The sequence below is a fragment of the Fusarium proliferatum genome (assembly GCF_900067095.1).
Source record: "Fusarium proliferatum ET1 genome assembly, contig: FPRO_scaffold001, whole genome shotgun sequence".
Taxonomy (NCBI): Eukaryota; Fungi; Ascomycota; class Sordariomycetes; order Hypocreales; family Nectriaceae; genus Fusarium; species Fusarium proliferatum.
The window spans coordinates 5,998,685-6,018,946 of record NW_022194790.1 but is presented as its reverse complement, the minus strand read 5'-3'; the positions used below and the strand labels follow the sequence as shown (position 1 = coordinate 6,018,946).

General features: G+C 48.7%; 9 protein-coding genes across 9 annotated transcripts; 5 read left to right on the top strand and 4 right to left on the bottom strand.

Moving 5' to 3' along the window:
• Positions 1–592: 592 nt before the first annotated feature.
• FPRO_00135 (uncharacterized protein) lies at positions 593–1,846 on the bottom strand (the record flags this gene model as incomplete). The annotated part of the gene is made up of 1 exon (XM_031225728.1): positions 593–1,846. One exon carries the CDS (start codon positions 1,844–1,846, stop codon positions 593–595), a length of 1,254 nt encoding a protein of 417 aa, XP_031076335.1.
• Positions 1,847–2,744: 898 nt separating this feature from the next.
• FPRO_00136 (putative organic hydroperoxide resistance protein) lies at positions 2,745–3,299 on the top strand (the record flags this gene model as incomplete). Its single annotated transcript, XM_031225727.1, has 1 exon — positions 2,745–3,299. One exon carries the CDS (start codon positions 2,745–2,747, stop codon positions 3,297–3,299), a length of 555 nt encoding a protein of 184 aa, XP_031076334.1.
• Positions 3,300–6,198: 2,899 nt separating this feature from the next.
• Positions 6,199–6,797, bottom strand: FPRO_00137 (uncharacterized protein; the record flags this gene model as incomplete). The annotated part of the gene is made up of 4 exons (XM_031225726.1): positions 6,199–6,312; positions 6,359–6,423; positions 6,477–6,581; positions 6,635–6,797. The coding sequence occupies 4 exons, from the start codon at positions 6,795–6,797 to the stop codon at positions 6,199–6,201; spliced, it is 447 nt and encodes a 148-aa protein (XP_031076333.1).
• Positions 6,798–8,087: 1,290 nt separating this feature from the next.
• FPRO_00138 (uncharacterized protein) lies at positions 8,088–8,493 on the top strand (the record flags this gene model as incomplete). Its single annotated transcript, XM_031225725.1, has 2 exons — positions 8,088–8,360; positions 8,413–8,493. 2 exons carry the CDS (start codon positions 8,088–8,090, stop codon positions 8,491–8,493), a joined length of 354 nt encoding a protein of 117 aa, XP_031076332.1.
• A 2,195-nt stretch (positions 8,494–10,688) lies between these two features.
• On the top strand, positions 10,689–11,069 carry FPRO_00139 (uncharacterized protein; the record flags this gene model as incomplete). Its single annotated transcript, XM_031225724.1, has 1 exon — positions 10,689–11,069. The coding sequence occupies one exon, from the start codon at positions 10,689–10,691 to the stop codon at positions 11,067–11,069; it is 381 nt and encodes a 126-aa protein (XP_031076331.1).
• A 401-nt stretch (positions 11,070–11,470) lies between these two features.
• On the top strand, positions 11,471–13,593 carry FPRO_00140 (uncharacterized protein; the record flags this gene model as incomplete). Its single annotated transcript, XM_031225723.1, has 7 exons — positions 11,471–11,560; positions 11,608–12,026; positions 12,083–12,106; positions 12,157–12,337; positions 12,391–13,074; positions 13,127–13,357; positions 13,414–13,593. The coding sequence occupies 7 exons, from the start codon at positions 11,471–11,473 to the stop codon at positions 13,591–13,593; spliced, it is 1,809 nt and encodes a 602-aa protein (XP_031076330.1).
• A 147-nt stretch (positions 13,594–13,740) lies between these two features.
• On the bottom strand, positions 13,741–15,891 carry FPRO_00141 (uncharacterized protein; the record flags this gene model as incomplete). Its single annotated transcript, XM_031225722.1, has 3 exons — positions 13,741–14,806; positions 14,870–14,994; positions 15,046–15,891. 3 exons carry the CDS (start codon positions 15,889–15,891, stop codon positions 13,741–13,743), a joined length of 2,037 nt encoding a protein of 678 aa, XP_031076329.1.
• A 450-nt stretch (positions 15,892–16,341) lies between these two features.
• On the bottom strand, positions 16,342–18,198 carry FPRO_00142 (uncharacterized protein; the record flags this gene model as incomplete). The annotated part of the gene is made up of 6 exons (XM_031225721.1): positions 16,342–16,541; positions 16,600–16,693; positions 16,748–16,776; positions 16,822–17,857; positions 17,916–18,039; positions 18,122–18,198. The coding sequence occupies 6 exons, from the start codon at positions 18,196–18,198 to the stop codon at positions 16,342–16,344; spliced, it is 1,560 nt and encodes a 519-aa protein (XP_031076328.1).
• Positions 18,199–18,657: 459 nt separating this feature from the next.
• FPRO_00143 (uncharacterized protein) lies at positions 18,658–20,147 on the top strand (the record flags this gene model as incomplete). Its single annotated transcript, XM_031225720.1, has 3 exons — positions 18,658–18,804; positions 18,861–19,168; positions 19,220–20,147. The coding sequence occupies 3 exons, from the start codon at positions 18,658–18,660 to the stop codon at positions 20,145–20,147; spliced, it is 1,383 nt and encodes a 460-aa protein (XP_031076327.1).
• Between the last annotated feature and the right edge of the window lie 115 nt (positions 20,148–20,262).

Sequence of the window (20,262 nt, the reverse complement as noted above, 5' to 3'; positions counted from 1 at the left end):
TTGTTCTTTTTTGTGGCTGAGTTTGTGGACGCCAACGGCCAAATTAAGCTCACTAGATCTCCGATTGTTCTCGATGGTCTTTTAATTCCGACACTGTGAATGGGAACGGCCGATTTAGTCATCAACTCGGCATTCGGAAGCCATTTGCTTTTGTCACTAGCTTCTATTTGGTGGAGGTGCGTTTGGTACCATAATAGCCCTCACTTGTCAGGTTGTGGGGCAGAGCGGGGGATATTAATTAGCTCAGCCTTATTTATTTTATGGATCTTGATGTCTCTTTGTAAATGCAGTCGATAGAGAGAAACTGGCAATTTTCCTACTGCTAGTATATATGATATACATGTTACATATTTGGGGGACATTTCATATAGTCAAGGCAATTCAAGCGACAATGAAGGTCACGCTTAAATGTACTGGATATACTTAGAGCAGTCTTAGGACTAACAAGTATAGGCATAGGGAGGGCTACTGTAGATGTCCTCGGACTGGAAGTAAATAACCTATAGGCGAGGGTGTTCGAATGTAAAATAGGGCATCAGCTCTGCACCTCCTTATTGGAAGCTGCATCAGAGTTGATAGTGCATTGATGGAGTTAGAGAGATGCCACCTTGAGCTCAGAGAATGGCTTCATCTGGAACATGTGTCCTGCACCGCCACCACTAAGTCCTACCGTCTTCTCGCCACGCTCCATCGTCAACTTGGCATATTCCTCAAGCGCCTCAGCACCAAACGAGGCACGGGTAATAATAACGCTGCACAAATCCGCTGCTTCTTGGAACGCAGAGTTGGCACCGACGCCTCCAACAGGTGTCATGGGATGTGCTGAATCGCCCAACAAGGTTACTGCCGCAAAGTCGGGGCTTTTGACAAGTCCATCCCACTCCCTCTTGAATGTCTCTGGCGAAGATGCGAAGAATGCAAGCGTCGAAGATGCAGATGGGTCCTGGCTCTGTAGCAGTGACCGGACGGTTGGATGCCAGCTCTTGGTCATCTCCAGTGTTTTCTCAACAGACTGCGCTGCATCTAGGCCGTGGAGGTCTTCTGCTGCGATCCCCAGCAGGGTTCTGTTGATGCATAGAACCCAGTAGACGTAGTCATCTGGCACCCTGAACTTGGTCCTTTCGTCGAAGCTTAGGTCTTGTGGAAACTCCATTGTGTCAGTGAAGAGCTTGAGACCAGGATTGCTGTTGTCTCCAGCAAGACAAATTCCTGCGAAGAATTCGTTGGCCATCGACACTCGAGTTTCGGGCTTGATGAAGGTCTTTCCATATATAGCTCCGCACTCAGTGTCCAAGACAGTGTAATTCGGCATCATTTGCCGACGAATATGCGACCTGGTACCATCAGCGCCGACCAAGATGGCTCCTGTTTCTTTGGTGCCATCTGTAAACGTTACCTCGACACCGTCGCTGGTGACACAATAACTTTCGAAAGTTTTTCCAAAGCTGATGTCATCTTCCAGTCCTTCCAAGAGCACATTTCGAAGAACAACGCGATCAGCGTTATAATACTTCCCCTCCGGCATCGGAGGGGGACCGCGTCGCTCACCAGACGGTGTTGGTTTCTGACCGGTGACAGCATCGAGACCGCTCATGGCTGGGTTGAAGAGGGCACAGGTATTTTCATAGGCCTTCCAGAGATTGTCTGGGAGCAGTTTGTAGAGTGCACCCGCGCCGTCGGGGTTTATGCGAATGCGATAACCTTGGGGACGGAAGTCTGCGGATGAATCACGCTCAAAGATGTGGAATGGTACAGATGGACTCGCGTGTTTGAGCCCCTGAGCGAGAGCGAGCCCTCCAAGTCCTCCTCCGACGATCAAGATTCTGTTTTGGCAAGCGGGTGACATTTTGATGGAAAAAACGAGTAGTGAGTTTGTAGTTTCAAGCGAACAAGTGGTGAAAGAAAGTTCTGGTGAGATGTTGCTAAGTTGAATTCCTATGAAATGTTTTTCCAGTATTTATATATCTTTAAGTAAGAAGCCTTCTACAATAACTTTGCCATTTAGTCAATTTCGTATCATCCGGCTGAAGTATTTCGGGACTTTCTACGATCCGATGCTATCCACCCTGGAGCTATCATCGGGGGATTGCGCGAGCCGAATGAACGCTCTGTCCAATTAAAGGGCTGGTGATCCTCACCTTGCCTGATCGAGCTAAGTTTCGTTAATCAGCCTCAGGCTTTACTGTTTATGGTACGGTTATTTCCCGTCATCATGCTTAGACACATTCCTAGCATACGAGATGAGAAGCATCTGTCTGCAAATCAAGATGGGCTAACCGCGGATTCTATCATTTCTAAAATCACCTGCAGGGGACAATCCTCCCGATGGTTCAATCAAAGCTGGGCAATGTTATCAGTTCCGTCAAAGAGCCCGTGCCGGGTCACGTGTTGCTCAAGTTACATTTATAGATCTAGTACTATAGCCGCCTCTTGACATACGCTGACCTCGTCTGACAGGGCATACCTTGTCTCTCTAAACTCGCTTTATTTTGTCTATTCAAACGTCGTTGCATATTAATGTGATAGTTTCTATTTTTTTAGATTTATAATGATTTATTGTCTTAAATTGTTGGGACCAGATCAATGACGTAGCCCGTCGCTACAGAGACGCGACTCTAAGGCTAATGGTGACGTGGTTGACTCGACTCAAATACTCATGACCTTTACCGTCACAAAACCAAACTCAACACCTCCTCATGAACTCTGCATAATTCAAACAACTCAAACCATACCAATAAATCATCATGTCTCTTCGCATCTCACAATCTCTCAGCCGCGCAGCCCTGCGGCCCAATCGATCAACCCTCCTCAGATCCCCAATCATCGCCCGCCGGTTCCAGAGCACTCAGCAGAACAAAGACCTGCCCATCCTCTACTCTGCGCACGCCAAAGTCGTCGGCGCCCGCAAGGGCCACGTCGAGGCAGAGTCTCTCAACGTCGACCTCACCATGTCCAAAGCCCTCGGCGGCCCTGGCGACGCAGGCAAGACTAATCCGGAGGAGATGTTCGCCGCTGGCTACGGCGCGTGCTTCCAGTCTGCCATGAATGCCGTGGCCGCCAAGGACGGAATCACCATGCCCACTGCGCCTGAGGACAGTATTGTTGAGACGACGGTCCATCTTGTCGGCGACATGAAGAAGCTTGATATGCAGCTTCGCGTGGATATGAAGATTATGGTCAGGGGGTTGGAGAAAGAGAAGATAGAGTCTATTGTTGAGAAGACGAAGAAGATTTGCCCGTACAGTAGGGCCATTGAGGGTAATGTGTGGACAGAGTGCACGGTTGTTAAGCTGGATTAATTGAGGATAGGGGCACTACATACAAGTCAATCTTAACTTGTGTCTTTTAGATTGAGCTGACTTGGCAAATGCATGACATTTTTTGTTTATTTAGACTCGGAATTACTTCAGTCAAACAATTCAATGACAGATGTTATCAAGATGTTGATTACTTGACAATGGACAAAATAGTAAGATAGTAGTAAAAAGAAACAATCCATAAAATTAGGAAATTTAATACGTAATAAAAGCACGGATATAAGATGCTCTTTTCTGGCTTATTCTTTAATCGTTTGAAGACATAACGCGGCTCTGCGCTAAGGCCTATTAGTTGTATCTAGGGTAGCAGACACAGATAAGAGATGATCTACATTAAAACCCAGCTGTACAGAGATGCACACTAAGTCCAGAACGTTTTGACATATGTATCGGCGCCATTGCTGAAATTAAATTATTTAGCCCTGGTTGCGACTCATGGTGCTTGTGTCCTTACTGACCTGATGCCATCTGTCGTCTGATTCAAGCTGGAGGTAAATTCTTGCACCCTAATGCGTCGCCGTACAACCGACATTCTCCGAGACTTATACTGACTAATGGTATAAACATGAAATCAAATAACCCCGTTTACTCAATCAACGCTTCTGTATGAAGCAAACGAGGTCTTCACTTCGGTCCCCTCACATTGGGTAACATCGCGCCCAGTAGACTACGATCCGAGCAACCCTGGTCTCAACAAGCAAATCGTAGTGAGATTTTAGATCAGCCTCACCTGAAGACTGAAGAGGGGAAACCAACTGACACGTGCAGGCCATAATAGGTATCCGTATGTTTCCAAAGGGGAAGTGTTAGACGGATGCGCCGACTCCCGGCCGAGAAGCTCTAGGCATTTCTCTCTCAAGACGCCAGGTGGTGTTGACTCTCTTTGGGCCTCAAGAAGAGAGGATTGGGTACCGTCTCATCTAGACCTCCGTTCCCGAACGGTGGTTGAGTTGTGAAATGAGGCTCTAGGACCTGAGTTACAGGGATCACCAACTGCCGTGGATCCGAAGGCTCTCGGTGAACATTTCAGCTCTGGACAAGTGCATTTACGTAGTAAGGAGACCAGCCTCTTCTGCATATAGTCTGACCATATGCAAGATGCAGTGGTACCACGATGCCAATAAAGTAGTCACAATATGGTCCCGATAAAGCGACATGTTGAAGCCATGTTGCGGGGTAATGCAGCACCGGATGTCGGTGGAAGCAAGCTACAGGGGTGTTATCACGAAGTTTTGGACTCTGAGCTGGGAGCTCCAACCCAAGGTCTAGCTGAGAGTCTAGTGATAGTTTATTTCTTCCCCCCCCTCGCTAAAAACTCATTGCTAAGCCAGTCTCGTCTTGATGTTTCTCGATACACCCGAGTTCGGATCATCGCCAGTGTTTGTGCCGAAACGGTCCCGACGAGGCGTTACGAGCAAACATTGGACATGCATGGTAATGCAATGCGTTCAGGGTCATCAATGGCTATTTGCTACCATCTGATCCTGGCCACGTCTCACTGCTTGATCACAGCACGATAAATGGGTTGCTGGGTCGATCGTTCGGTAATACGGCACAAACCCGTCAGCCCGGTACAATATACGAGGCCGGTGTTACAATAACAAAATGTAAACGCTCAAGTCTACCCGAGGTTTCAATTACCTCGAAAATATTTTTCTCAGTCTCATAACCTCGCATTGCTATCCCACGAGAGATGCAACAGCTAATGATCAGACCATGACGAAATCAAACCCAATTCACCGATGCTGTGTCCACCTTAAATCTGCATTCCCTGTGTATATCCCCAAATCATTGGGCTCTGGGAACTGTCAGCTACAAAACTATTGACAGGGCTATCGAGCAGCTATTGGCAAGGCTTGCAGTAGCAGAAACCTTGTCGCGCCAATCCCCCGCCACCAAAATCTGTGGCGAGGAATCACTGGCGGTTTTTTCTTCTGTGGCACTCTATACCGGCCCTGACCATACCCGAAATAATCGCCGTTGGGCGTACTAAGAGCGGGTGTTCCTTTCCACTACCGTCGACGTCGTTGTTGAACATACACTTGAGGTATTTTTAGATCCACCGCGACGACCCCTTTGGGCTCTTTTTCTTAACTGAACCGAATTTTTGGGGATAGCTTATTGTTTGTAGCGTTCTGCTTCTCTCCGAACTAATAATGGCGTGATTTGAAATCAACATCATCAATACATCTTGATTCAAGTCTAGACTTGAAGATCGATCTGAGACTAGCGCGCTGATCCTACGCATTGACACTCCCCGGACTTGTCAGGTTTCGTCTATCTCTTGACTGGACACTAAGATCTCACTCTTATGTTAAGGCTGACAACGATCAAGGATCTCAAGTCCAGGTACCAGGTTCAGGCACAAACAACAAACGTGCCTCAAATCGCAATGCCGAGGGGCCGATACCTCTACAAAAGTGGCTTTATTATCCTACGTGGCAGGGCGGCTCAACGTGGTATCACCAGAACGTGTAACAGCTAGCCTCGATTTAGCGCAAGCCATGCTTATTACCGTGATGGCCTGTGCTAGTGGGACGAGAGGCTCTCGACCGTTGAATTGCCGTTCTCGTCTTGGGCGCGGAGAGAATTTCTCACCAAACATTACCCAGGTTGGGTCTACGCTAAGCGAAGCTCGTGATCCACAATACCCCATGTTTTCACAAGTCTGACGAAAGTACGGAGCAAAGAAGAGTCTTTTCAGGTTCAAATCGCCTCTTTTGGACAGCTAAGGTTGACTAAATACTATGTACGAACCCTCTTCTGTCCCATCGGCCAAGGCATCATCCCAATCCACCATCAAAGGAGTGTGAGAAACGAAAGTAGGTACAGCTAACAAGCGTAGATACAAGACTCTGGGTAGTATGTACAAGATAATCGCTTACTCCTTGATGGACTTGTAGCCGCCTCCCTTGCCACCCTTACCGCCCTTGTAGATGTTGATGTTGATGGTCACGGGCGCATTGAAGTCAATTTCACCAATGCACATTTGGAACTGATTACTGTGAGAGACGCGCGAAGAACGGGGATAAGGTACTTACGCCGCTGTTGTTGTTGCAGCAAATGATCTTTGCGTTGCAGACCTCAGAGTTGGAGCAGGTTTGAGCTTTAGGGTGTCAGGTTACTCACACAGTAGGAGAGAAAAAGAGAAAAACTTACTTCCGTCAGCGCTGGTGGTGCAGCAGTACTGAGTTCCAGAAGAACAAGCGTTGCCCTGGTTGTTAGTCGGAGCGGGACAGTCCTTGTCACTGCCCTTCTTAGCTCCTTCACGCAGATCAAGTTAGATTCACAACTTTATCATCTTTCGGTGAACTTACGACGAAGAGCTGGCATTCTGGGCCAGGGAATGTCTCCCATGGAAGGTGCTCTAGGCTCAATGTCTCGAGCCTCAACCTCAACAGCCGGCTCAGCGACAGGCGAAGCAATAGCGCCTTGCAGAACGGCGAGGCCGTAGAAGATGGTGGAGAATTGGAGCTGCATGATAGCTTAAGGCACAAGGCGAAGCTGAAGACAGAAGAGTGAGAGTGAGTGTGTGTGCTCGAGTAATGTGAACGAGTGGAGTAGTGATGCCGAAGATAGTTTGAGGGAGACAGAGACTGGTATTTGTGCAGATGTCTTGAAGTACATGTCCCGTAAGTTGAAATTCCAAATTCGCACCCGTTGCTACTGTGGACGCTTAGATGACAATAAATGACATAAGTGCCGTCTGTGTTAAGGTTGGCCTGCTCGTGTTGGGGACTGCGGATGTCGGCGTTGGGTCAATGCGCATATGCATGGTGATCCGGGGTATACGGCCATAACCAATATTCAGCCGGCCATGATATGAGCCACTGAATAAGCTTTTTAGTTTTGGGACTTTGGCCTTTGTGACGAGAGCTATTGAACTTTGCTTTTAGTATCCCCATATCCATCTAGTTGAGACCGTTTTAAACGTCTCGTGTCTTACACGTGATTCCAAGTCACTGCACCCTAGTTGTTCCCGAGTTCAAGACTAGTAGATCAATTGTTTGGAGTTTCGTGGTAGACAGAGTGTACTGCTTATGCTGTGAGGCCCGAGACTGAGGCGTGCTGCAACATCTGTGCTGTTACATGCGTCAAGCCCTCGCTTCTGTTGGTCCATCTTCCCCTGCTGATCCGGGTCTCGGCCTCCGAATCGATCAACACAACCAATGAATCACTCTGTCATTGAAGCCTAATTCGCCGATGCATCCTCGCCTCCGTTGGTTTCCTTTATGCATTACATGTGCTGTACTCACAGGCTGTCGTTGCGGCTGAGAAGCCATGCTTGTGTCTTTTGCTCACCTCGCCCGATCATTCGGAATCTCGGTGCCGACGTAACATGAAGTATTGGACTCAGCTCATCCGGACTATCGCATGAGGCTCAACCTAGACCTGGGTCTCGATCCAGCCTCTTGTCCTGCCCTCCAACGATTTCACGATGTTTGTTCAGTTGTGGAGTTAGCCAACCCCTCGTTGGGCTTGCCTTTGCATGAGTTCGGCGTTCACTATGGTCTAAGAGGCAGGAAAAGAGTTCGATAGCTTCAAGTTCAGCTGACACAAGTCCACTTGGGCGTCAAGAGACGGCATCGTGAGGTCTCAAGTTGAACAAGACATGCATTTCTATGAGACCAAAATGTGTATATAAGGACTACTATTCTCCCCCTAAACTCGTCTTTTCTTCATCACTCACTCACTCAGCCATCAACTCAGATCTCAAATAAACTCTTCAACACTCTCTTTCGAGACAATCACTTCTTACCATCCTTCAACATGAAGTTCACCGCCTCCGTTCTTGCTCTCCTTGCCGTTGCCACTGGCGCTCTCGCCTCTCCTCATGGTGGACCTCCTCCTCCACCTCCTCCCCCTCCCCCTCCCGCCCCCAAGAACAACAACAACAACAATCAGCAGAACCAGTGCGGCAACGGCCAGTCTCTCTACTGCTGCACCTCCGCTGGCAACAAGGCCGATGTTGAGTGTGTTTCTTTCACCAACGGTGGCCTTGGAGGTGTTTGCAACGGTATCCAGATGTGCTGCAACAACAACGTGAGTACACTAACATCCCAGACCTGGATGCGATTTGCTAACTAGGACGTAGAACGGCAACCAGGGCTGCAACTTTAACGTTGGCGGTGGCACCATCACCATCAAGAAGACTGTCAAGAACTTCGGCTGGTAAAGGGTTTTACCCCTCTATCGATCATGGTGACTTCGGCACTTGAGTCACTGACTATGATACATCGATATTTACGAAGATCTACGATCATTTGACACACGAAACCTTCACGATCATTACTACGCGATGGATGAATGAATTTTGAGATTGATATGGAATGATTCGCTTCTGCCGGTTCTGGTAGGGGATGGCTCTGGCCAAGCCGTCCTCGAACATTACCATCCACACGCTTCTTGGCAAGCATTTCTTGGGATCTAGTTAGTTGCTAAGTACATAACAATGAAAACATATCTGGTTGTTGGAATTTCTCGTCTCCTAAGGCAAAGTGATTTTAAGTTCCTTGTCATAATTTAAGCTCTCAGCCACAAGTGTCATCTGCAAACAACAAACTAGGCTTATGACTTATTAAAGCTGATACGTTAAGCTCTCGCTTATGACTCTCTAGCAGGCAGCTGGCTGCGCTCGCTTTGAATAGAGCAAGTCTTCAGGTTCACAATCACCACCATGGGCGAGTTTGATGGAGTTCAAAACTTCATTTGAACTTCAGTTTGTTTGATGTTGTAAGAAAAGGATAAATTTATGATTTGAAACCTAAAGGATTGATTTGATACGTCGATGGCGACTTGTGCTTAAAAAAGAGGGAATCCTGTCGAACTCGATGGGAGAATATTGACGCGATAAGCCGCCACGAATGGCAATGGGTGAGTATCTTTCTATCGGTAGATCGGAGTATAAATGATGAAGAGAGCCTCGAGTAGTAAGATAGAGGACAAGCCACTAGGCGAAAAGGCGATCTTTTGACAAGGCCGGTGCAGCTAGAGAAATCCTTTATATCATGGCCTTGAGTGATAAGGAGATGGGCGTCATTTCGCCCATGCCGGCGGGTCGATGTGAACTGTGAGATCAAAGTACGAGCAGGAATACAGCAAATTGGGCGCAGAAACGTGTGGTGCAGTTCACCGCCAACGTGCAGCCGGGGTATTTGCTTGTATGAAGCCCTAGACCAAAAGGCGTCAAAATGCTATCGCTGAAATAGAGTCCAGTGATAAGTCCCACGGTGACCGAAGCGATTACCTTGCTGCGGATGTTCATTGTGATTGCAGTTACTTTGAATGAACTCCTGAGAGAGATGAGTCTTGCAGGTCTGATTTGTGGGGTGATATTGGTCTTGCGGGGGAAGCTTGAGTAGAGGATAAAGGAGAAGAATAATAAAGGAAAAGACGGGGCAAGGACGAGATTTATTGATGAAGAATAAGAAGACAGAACCTTATGAGTATTTACCTTTTGTATCTGAATTGTAAAGCTGGTCTTGATGTTGTTAGGCAAAGCTTGATGACAGTGAAAGTTTGCAGAATTCCAATGGGAGGTATGAAGCTTGGAATAAACTTTGGGCGATGGATTGGGATTAAATGATTACTCGCCAGTGCTAAAGCGGATATCTTTTTTATTGATTGATCTTTAATTCTGGCTTACTTAACTTCGTGCTGGCTACACAACTGCGTAGCTGATCGTGCGCAATGAGGTTAAACTTTGGGCACAGTTAATATTTTAACATTGGTGACTCGGAAAGAATATGGACCAACTGAAAACCTGTGCATGAGCATTACCGAAGACTATCTGGGGCCAGGTAGCTAGGGGAACTCATTGCAAGAATCTTAACGGTCTCAATCATTGATCACCAATCCTTGTATATTACGTGTAGATCGATTGAATGCTTATGGAACTGATACCTCCTCCTTGATAATTTAGTGTTCAAAAAGATCACAAGAAGGTTGCGAATTGCAGCTTATCATGTGAAGGCATGGAGTTAAGTAGAAATAGTCGGTCTCTGGCTCCGAAGCCGAAACGCAAAATCCGGAAATTTATCAGCACGGAATTCGGCGAAACTGCGTCGGGACATCATTGGTTGGCTGCATAATATGCCCCACCCGAAGCAACTTTTATCGAGGCTAAGAGCTGACTTGATGTATTTGCTATCAACACTGCCGCGAGCCCGCATTAGCTGGACTGACTTACAAATCAGCGAGGAATAGAACCTAATAGTAAGAAGATTGACAAGAATTACTATATAAGTGCTGGTTTATGCTGTCTGATATTAGTGACATCTCACCACAAGACATTCCAAGCTCTCAAACTTGACTCTTACTCCACTAAACTTACTACATACCAACGCAAACAATACAATCCCCAATACCAAAATGTCCCACCCAATCATCTTCAACGGCAGTCTCGGTCTAGGCCTCATGATAGTCGGCCTCGGTCTCAACGCAATCCTCCGCCCAAACGACCATCTCCAACGCCTAGAGTTTCCCATCCCCACTGAACCTCTGGCTAAAAAGTTCAGTCTCGCGCTCATGCGGATCTGGGGCATTCGCAACATCACTGTCGGCGTCTTGATCTCCATCATCTGGACTATAGGGGATGAGAACCTAATGGCCAAGGCCCTGAGTGCAGCGCTGGCTATGCCCATTACTGATGGGTTTGTGAGTCGGATTATTATCGGCGGTGGTGAGACGCAGCATTGGGTGTTTCCTCCTTTGCTTGTGGTAATGATTGTTGGGTTGTTTGGATACTTTTAATGCAGGTTCTGTGCGTTGCTATACTAGTCTATGTGCTCAACCATTGTGCACTTTGCCCATGGAGAAGAGCTTTATTGATTACGTGTTGCCGCACCTCGTTTTCCCCACCGTCTTATACGCGTATTCAGTATTCATAAGAGAAGTTCCACAGAGTGCAACGTCAGCGGTGAGGCGATGCTAGCCTAATTCAGGTAATTTTCGTATTTTATAGGGATTTTCGCATCTATACACCCAAGTACTGACTTTTCGCATGGACTTTTCCGCGTATTATATACAATAGTGTCAAGCGTTCCCAAGTAATGACATCAGCGATCGGCCATTTGCTGATATAAAATGGGATTGTCTCGGTTTAGGGAAATGCTTCATTCATTCTTTATACATACTGCCAGATGAACCTCAAGATGCGTCTCTTGTCGAAGGTCTGCGTTCCCGCGCTTGCGGTGCTTGTGTCATTTGTTACGTCTGGACATGCAGAGGACCAATGTCGATGCGTAAGCTACTTTACATATGCCTCGTACGCTCTCTCACAGTTTCTTAGACAATTCGCCAATCTTGTTGGCCCTCTACAGAAACCTGGGACTCGTTGAACTCTACGGTCGACGGACATCTGATCCGGTACATCCCACCAGGTGCTGTTTGTTACAAGTCCCACCCTAGCTACAGTCCTGCTGCCTGTGATAAGGTCATTAAACAATGGTCTGAGTCAAAGTTCCACTCTAGCGACCCTGCCAGTCTACACACCGAATGGGCCAACGCTGGCTGCACTCCAGTCTATGAGAACGGAACCAGCATCTACGGCGATGTAGAAGCTGGTGAGCGAGGTTGTTCCAGTGGAGCGCTTCCCGCCTATGTTGTCAACGCTACTACGGTAGATCACGTTGTTGCAGCAATGGAGTTCGCTGGTGAACATAATATACGATTGGTCATCAAGAACACTGGCCATGCTGGTAACGGAAGGTAAAGCAGAATCACCACGGCATCTTGATGCATATATGCCTGCTAACCTGGTTTAGGAACCTGGGAAATAGTACTTTGTCGTGAGTAAAGTCGCAATCCAATCTGCGCGCAATACTAACCTCTGTGTCAGAATCTGGACCCATAACTTGAAGAGTATCGATCTGCGTCAAGACTTTAACCTGACTTGCCCCAATGCCCAAGACGCCCCAAGCACTTATATGGCAGCCACCGTTGGTGCCGGTGTTCAAGACGGCGAGATGTTTGAAGCTTTGGCAGCACAGAACGCGTTGGCGGTTGGCGGTACCAGCAATGTGAGTATCGTCCATCATTCGTAGTGCCTGTGCTTGACTGACATTTGCCAAAGGATGTGGGAGTTGTCGGCTGGGCCACTGGAGGCGGTCATGGGTTCGCAACAGGAAAATATGGCCAGGGGGCGGATAGCATCCTCGAGGCTGAGATTGTCACACCAGCAGGCAACTTCCTAATTGCCAACCAGTGTCAGAACCAGGATCTCTATTGGGCTATTCGCGGCGGCGGCGGAGGCACATTTGGTGTCATTACAAAGCTAACTGTCAAGGCCTATCGTGCACCGACAGTGGTCATAGGAGGCTTTGACATCAGAGCCAAGAACCAGACCTCGGAAGAGGAGTTCTACAAGGTCATCGCAGATGCCCATACGCTCTTCCCTGCGATTCAAGACGCTGGTATCCATGGTTATTATACCGTGAATGGCCCTCCTGAAACTGAGGCGTTGACTTTCAGCGGATCGTTTATGGGCTTTGATATTTCTAACAAGACCTATGAACATGCCCTTGAGCCATTCAGAAAGATGCTTGCAGCATCCAACAGTACTATTAATTGGTCTTTGACTAAAATCCCCGTTAGCACTTGGCAGGGCCTGCTCGAGGTGTTGCCCGACATTGGGACGGTCAGCCCAGGCTACGGCATTAGCGCCTCTCGATTGATCTCACGACTGACAGTCACAGAAAAAAGAGAAAAGTTTGCAGCTGTATACAGGAAGATCGGTCCTACTAAGGACGCACCATCGGTATAGATATGAACATGTTCCTGTCCTATTCACAGCGCTAACAGACCCTCAGAATGGCTTGCCTAACCTCTCTATATCCGGCACCCTCACCATTAGCCCCAAGCCTGTCAACAACTCTTTACATCCTTCCTGGCGAAATGCGACAGTCCATCTGATCACAGGCCAAAGCTGGACTGACGCTACAAAGGACACTGAAGTCAGAAATATCGTTCATGATATGACATTTAGAAAACTCGCATTGCTGAAGGAACTGGATCTTGCGCAAGGCGCCTACTTGAATGAGGTAACATGGTGTCCTAGGATCACTATCGACGCACTTGGCTGATTGGTGTAAATAAGGCAAACTCGATCGAACCTGACTGGCAGTGGTCTTTCTGGGGACCAAACTACGCACGACTTCGTGATATCAAGGAGAAGTATGATCCTAAAGGCCTCCTGTGGTGTCCTCAGTGTGTTGGTAGTGAGGACTGGGTCCAGCGACATGATGGTAGACTCTGCCGAGCGTTTAACCCTTGGTAAGCTCAGCCATCTTTTATTAAACACTCCTTTTGAGAATCCCTCCATGGGGACATAACCGAGGCGTCATCAAACATGATAGCAAGACCTAGGCTTATGGCCATTTACTATATAGTTGAGTGAATATTGTAATTGCATGACTACGTTTGCCTACTCCGTCCAATCCATTGACTGAAACGTGCCCATCGTGTCAAAGATACTATCATGCATCCAAGTTCCCAGATCAATGTGATGGTCTCCAAGTATCGACTCGAAGTTACTCCAAACCTCTAGCTGTGCCGGGTCATCTGCCACAAGGCCAGGCTGAAAGTCATCCCGCGAGACCTGTAAATTATCCTCAAATGTCAAGATAGTGTTGCTTGCATCGTGGTCACTTTCTATCGTAGAAGCGACGAGCCTATCAAATGCGTTTCGAGCCTTAACCGCTCTCGGCCACCGCTCGGAGATGATGTACAGCATCGTGCTACACGCTCGAACGCTGCTGCTGAACTTGGGACTAAAGATTGACGAATCGAGGCAGAAACAGTAAACCATTACCAACCCGGCGACGAAGTTGGCATGTAGCGAGAGCAAAGAAAAAGAGATGTAAGTCTGCTGGTCGTGAAGGCGTTTTGAAAGGGAGCAGACCTGTCCGGCGGAGTGGACCACCTCGTGGAAGGTCGGGCTTTGTGGCGTGAGGGTGGGTAAGAAGGGGAGGTTTAGGAGTATGATGGCTTTATGGTACTGAATCATATGGTAATCAGTCGTGAGGTAAGGATGAGGCTTGTTCTCAGGATCAGTCTGAGGGATAGTAGCCTTCCATTCCTCCAAAGCTTGTCGAAGACGATCGACTTTGTGCGGTTTTATCGCGGAGACATCCTTGTCAACGCGACATACCGTATATGAAATCTTGGAATCGATCTGTTGCAGCCGAAAGATATGAATAGCTGGCGTGAGTGTGGTGATCTGAGAAGGATGTTGTTTCGACTCAGAAATTGCTGCAAGGATGGCTTCGTCAGTGCCCAGCTCATCGTCGATGTTGGCTGGGAGCGGGACGTCAATATCTCTATCGGAAATAGAGTGAGGTCGACCCATGGTCCGCGCGATTGATCTCTCCAACATGTATGTCGTCCAGAAGATCCGTTTCCGTCTCTCATCGAGAGTTGGAGGGATGTTGGTGGCTTGTCGATGGAGGCCATTATCGATACAATACCGCATTGTTATCTCGATCATCCACCTGATTGTCGTTAGATTGCTCGTTCTGTGATCGATCTCCGCCAATTGTGCGGTGGTTGCTTACCAGACCCCAGGACCTGTCGGAGACCTTAATTGATATATCGTGAGCAGAAGCATCGCCTCCAAGCTCTCGAGACTACCTGTTGCAAAGATACTGTCCGCATCTGCCATCGCGCAGGCATAGTGTCGCTGGGTTTCTCAAGTCAGATATGTAGATCGTCTTGGGGGATAAATCCTAACCTTTGGAGACGAATAATGATCATCATCGTTGCTCAGCTGCAAGTAACGTGCTCCGATGGCATACACTAGTTGCAAGGTTGCATAGTCGCATCTGCTCCACATAACTTCGGAACGCACAGCCTTATGCGCTGGTACGAGCTCAAGTCTAGCCTCGTGTAGCGACAGGACTCTTTTCCGAGGCAGGAAGGGATGTTTTGGGTGCACCCTTGCATAGTAGGCCTCAATGAGCTTGTCGCCGACTTCCTTGCTGGGAAGGTCTGAGCCGTCAGACACTTGGCTGCCCTCAGAGTGCTGCCTTGTGTTGGCACGCATGCCTATTGAAGACCGTGCCGCGACATTGACTTGATGTGAAGTTTCTGCTCGATCACTTTGTCGTGCACCTACTGAGGGTAATGCCGATCGAAGGAGTTTGGTAAGAGGATACCCGCTTGAAGTCCCCAGAAAAGAATCCGGCGAAGGAGCAACAATCCCAGCGCTGGCTTCCAAGTCCGAACTTGCGGTCTCGTTCAAGTTTGTGGGCTCAGTCTCATTTGGACCAGATTGGGAGTCAAGTATCTGTTGCTGGATAGAAGAATGGCTCGTTGGAGTGACGGCATTTTGTCGCGGGGAGGCTACTTCTTGTTGCAGCCGTGAGATTTGACGCTCAAGAGACTTCACATACTCTGCTGGGTACGCTTGCTTGGCACCATAGGAGCACTTCTCCCCCGCAGCGAGGCAATTCGAACATGCTGGGAATTCATTATCGCAGCGCTGCTTGCGGCTCTTGCATCGACGGCATGCTACAAGACCTCTAGGGCGACGACGAGTAGGCCTTGCGCTTGACGATTCGGTTTGTGAATGGGACATTAGAGGAGGTTGAAAGGTCCAAGTTTACAGGGGGCCAAAGCCATTATTACCCCACCTCTAGTGGTGGCGCTGTACTTCTGTAATAGTGCTTAGTAACTAGTTCAATCCCAAGGTATGTTAGTGCCTATCGGACTGAGCGTTGGTTTGAGAGAGAGTCAGCATGAATTTATATATCAGACTTGTGAATATGTTATCAGACGTTACAATAAACTCGTAATTGATTGCTCATAACATCCTGTGGATATGCCGAGCAGAGTGAGATCTCAATGCCTCTAGTGACTACAATCTAGGTGGCGAGCACTGCCTGTGTCGACTCGGGTATATAGCTATATATGGCCCAATTTAAAGGGTTGGATTTTACAATGCTTATAACAAAGTGCTTTATTTACAATCTTAAAGGCATTTCAGCTCCCTAACCACGCCCTGCAACAACTGGACCTCTCCAATATCTTAAGGTGCTGGCGACCCTTTCTCAATTTGAGCCACTTCCTGTTTCTCTTCCCTCCCATTGTCAATGTTACTTCTGTGATTAACCGATCGACTATGCCCGGCAATAGAGACTGTTTCAAATATATTGTTGCTGTCCAAGAAGATAGCGTCGACCTCTTCCAAGTGAAGGCCGCTAGTCTCAGGGAAGAAGAAGAATACGCCTGGGGGAGACTATCAGAACTCGCTAACTACAACAAACAAATGACATAGAGGACTTACTGGGGAAATTGAGACATATGTTGATGGCAGCGTAGATGATGTAGTATCTGTACTTAAGAGTAGCCAGTCCAATGGGAGTAATTTCTGCAACAACCTATGAACCCCAGAGTTAGGCCTTGATTTATCAGATGCAGGTAATCAGACTTACAAAGTTGAATAGCCAGGCGGTGGCTAATACTTGTTAGCGAGAGGCGCGAATCTAATTGAGAATGATGAGCCTACCAGTTGACATGGCCGTGATGGGCACTCGATGGCTAAGGGGCGAGATCTCCGCAGCATACAGGAATGTAAGTCCAAGAAACCCAGTAGGAAAAAATAGCGAGAAAAGGAATATGAAGGCCGCCGCAACTCCCACCGAAGCCGTGTTCCCCGGCTGCGATGATCCGCCCGCAACAACAGCCATACAAACACCCATCCCCAAAGACGACACCATCATCAGTTTGCGACGCCCGAACCTATCCACTGTCAAGACACCAATGGGCGAGCAGATGGTCTGCCAGGTAAAGACCGAAGCAGCGATGATCTTTGCCGCCCTCGGAGTTTGGCCAAGATAGTCCTCGAAGATCTTGGCTTGGTAGAAGGCAAGGGCGTTGATGCCGCTCATTTGCTGGAAGCATTGCGCCGCGCAGGCGAGGCACATGCGGTGTAAAAGGCGGAGAGGGCCGTTGGTGAAAATGTCCTTGAGCTTGGCTTCTCCTGCGAGGGCCAGGGATGTCTCGATTTCGCGGATTGCCTCACGCACCTGAACGGAATTTGCGTCCGTGTCTGTCAAATCGGCTAGAACTTCTCTTGCGCGGTCGAGCCGGCCCTTCTTGGTCAGCCAGCGTGGTGATTCCGGGAGCAACGGTGTAGTAAGCATAATGATGATGGAAAACACCCCGGATAGGGCCATTGGGAATCGGAAAGTGACAGAGCCGTGATGGAAGGACATGCCCAGATTCGTCCAGCCTCCGATGGCCAGGCCAAGGGAGATGAATAAGCCTTCGAGCATCACCGCTGCACCGCGATGGGCAGCGCCAGAACACTCTGCTTGCCAGTTGGGAGCTGTGGCTGTGATATGTCCGAAACCGTATCCAGAAACCAATCGACCGACTATGAGTTGCGGCAGCGAGTAGGAGGAGGCTTGGAGAGATGCGCCTATCGTGTTGACCAAGGCGCCGAAAATGATGGTCTTCTTCCGGCCGAGCTTGTCGCCTAGCCAGATGCAGCTGAGACAGCCGAAGAGACAGCCCAGGGTGTACATGGCCACGACTGTTCCCTTTTAAGAAACTAAGTCAGTAAAATAGTTCCGAAATGGAGGGAGGTAAGCGGCGTACTTGGAGGGTCGAGTTATGGTCTTTGATAGCCCCTTTGGTGTGCACGGTGTCGAGGGCAGGAAAGGTTTCGACCCACGACGGAAGACTGAGAAAGCCCCCAGCGATAGAGTTGTTATAGCCAAATCTGCAAATCGAAACAAACTAGTCAGCTGTTACCATGCTCCAGCAAACTCATTCGTGTGCGTTCAAAAGCTTGACTGACTTACAAGAGATAACACGGCAGAATGACCGCCCAGATCTGGGCCATCTGGAGTTTCCTCCCTCGAAGTCCAAAGAAACTCATCTTTTCCCTCGATGAAAAAATTCTTGCAAGTTTAGCTGACTTGAGAAACAAGAGCTAAGGTAGGGCGACCAAGTAGACTGTGGAGAAATGTTTGTCAGAATCTGGGGAACTGGGGAAATGTGTCGCCTTTTATCATAGCAAGGATCCAACCCATTCTGTCGCAGACTAATGGCAATTTGGGTCTCTTCACAGCCTGCGGTGCTGTATTAGCCATAACGCATCAGTGGTCTTGTTAGTCAGTCGGCTCAACCGACAGACATTGTTGCGGGTGGATCGGCACCCGAAAGATCGGCTGAGCCGACGGAACAACCGATGACGTCGGAACAGCCAGCGAGCTGCCTACCAGGTCAATATAAGCAGTGATAGTTCCAATCCTGCTTTTTTACAATTGAACCATTTCTTCGATATAAATTTATTTATTAATTGAATACATTGGCTATCCTCGGCTGTATCGCTGCAATGGCTACTCGACGCCTCGCCACCTGGTCTCACAACCTCCGGTACTCGGACCTTCCGGAAGATGTGACCCGTGCAGCTATTCGAAGCTTTTACAATTGGGTTGGTTGTACCATAGCAGGTAGTCAGCACGAAGCTACAACGATCGCCGTAAGCTCAACACCTACTTAGCCAAACAATAGCTAACATGGGCTACTTGCCGGCAGCACCAAACACTGTCACCCTTCTTCGGCCCACCTACAGCATCTCTCCTTGGATATCAGGGATCTTCACGTTTAGATGCTCAGCATGCGGCGTTGATCAATGGCATAGCATCGCACGTCCATGATTACGACGACACGCACCTCGACACCATCATCCATCCCACTGGACCTGTTGCGAGCGCTCTTCTTGCTGTTGCCGAGTGGAGAGGCGGTATCTCAGGGAAGCAGTTCATTACCGCTCTCGTGGCTGGTATAGAAGCTGAATGTAAGGCCGGACTTGCTGTCTGGCCGGAACACTACGATGTTGGCTGGTAAGTTTGCATGCATTCATACGTCGACTTGACCAACTTACAGCCCTCAAGGCATATTACCTCCACCGTCGGTTCAATTGGAGCAGCAGTTGCAGTCTCAAAGATCTTAGGGCTTTCTCCAACAAAGACTACCCATGCAATTGGTCTCGCAGCAACTCAAGTCACTGGCCTTCGAGAGATGTTCGGTTCACACTGCAAATCATTCCACGTTGGGCGCGCTGCTCAAAACGGCCTTGTAGCTGCTGTCATGGCTGAAGGGGGCTACACTAGCAGTCAAGGTGCACTGGAGGCGAAACGTGGCTGGGCTGCAGTTGTCGGCGCCCACAAGCAAAACGCGCTTCGAACCCTAGATCGTTGGCTCAATACTGAGAATGAGGACGGCTTAGCTCGTGACAACACAGGCCGCTGGGAGATTCTGAGGAACAGTTTCAAACCCTTCCCGTGTGGAATTGTCATACACCCTGTCATCGACGCTTGCACACAAATACACGCGGAACTGACGAGAGAGGGACACACCCCAGCGGAGATCGAGTCTGTGACGGCGCAAGTACACCCTCTTGTCCTGGAACTTACCGGGAAGAAGACTCCAAAGGATGGCCTGGAGGCAAAGTTCAGCGTCTACCATAGTGGCGCATGCGGACTCCTCCTCGGCAGGGTCACGCCACTGGAGTACGAAGATAATGTTGTACTCGATCCCGCAGTCATTGCCATCCGCGATCGCATCACAGCAAATATCGACACAAGCATCACAGCAGACGCGGCAAAGGTCGCTATTTCCCTTCAAAACGGACAGGTATTGACAAAATACGTCGATCATGCTGTTGGCAGTCGTTCAAACCCTCTGAGCGACGCGAAACTGCAGGAGAAGTTCATTGATGGATGCAAGAGCGTTTCAATACGTGACGCTGAAGCAGTGAGCCAACGGTGCTGGGCGCTGGATGCTGTGGATGATATCCGGGAACTTGTAAAGCATCTGTAGCTGCTGGAGACGTATTCATAGTGGCAGGGCCTCTTTCATCAATGCCCAAGAGAGCACCAGCCCGTGTTCTTCACCGCTAAGTGAACGTCTCCATGTGCCGTCTGAGCGCAATAGT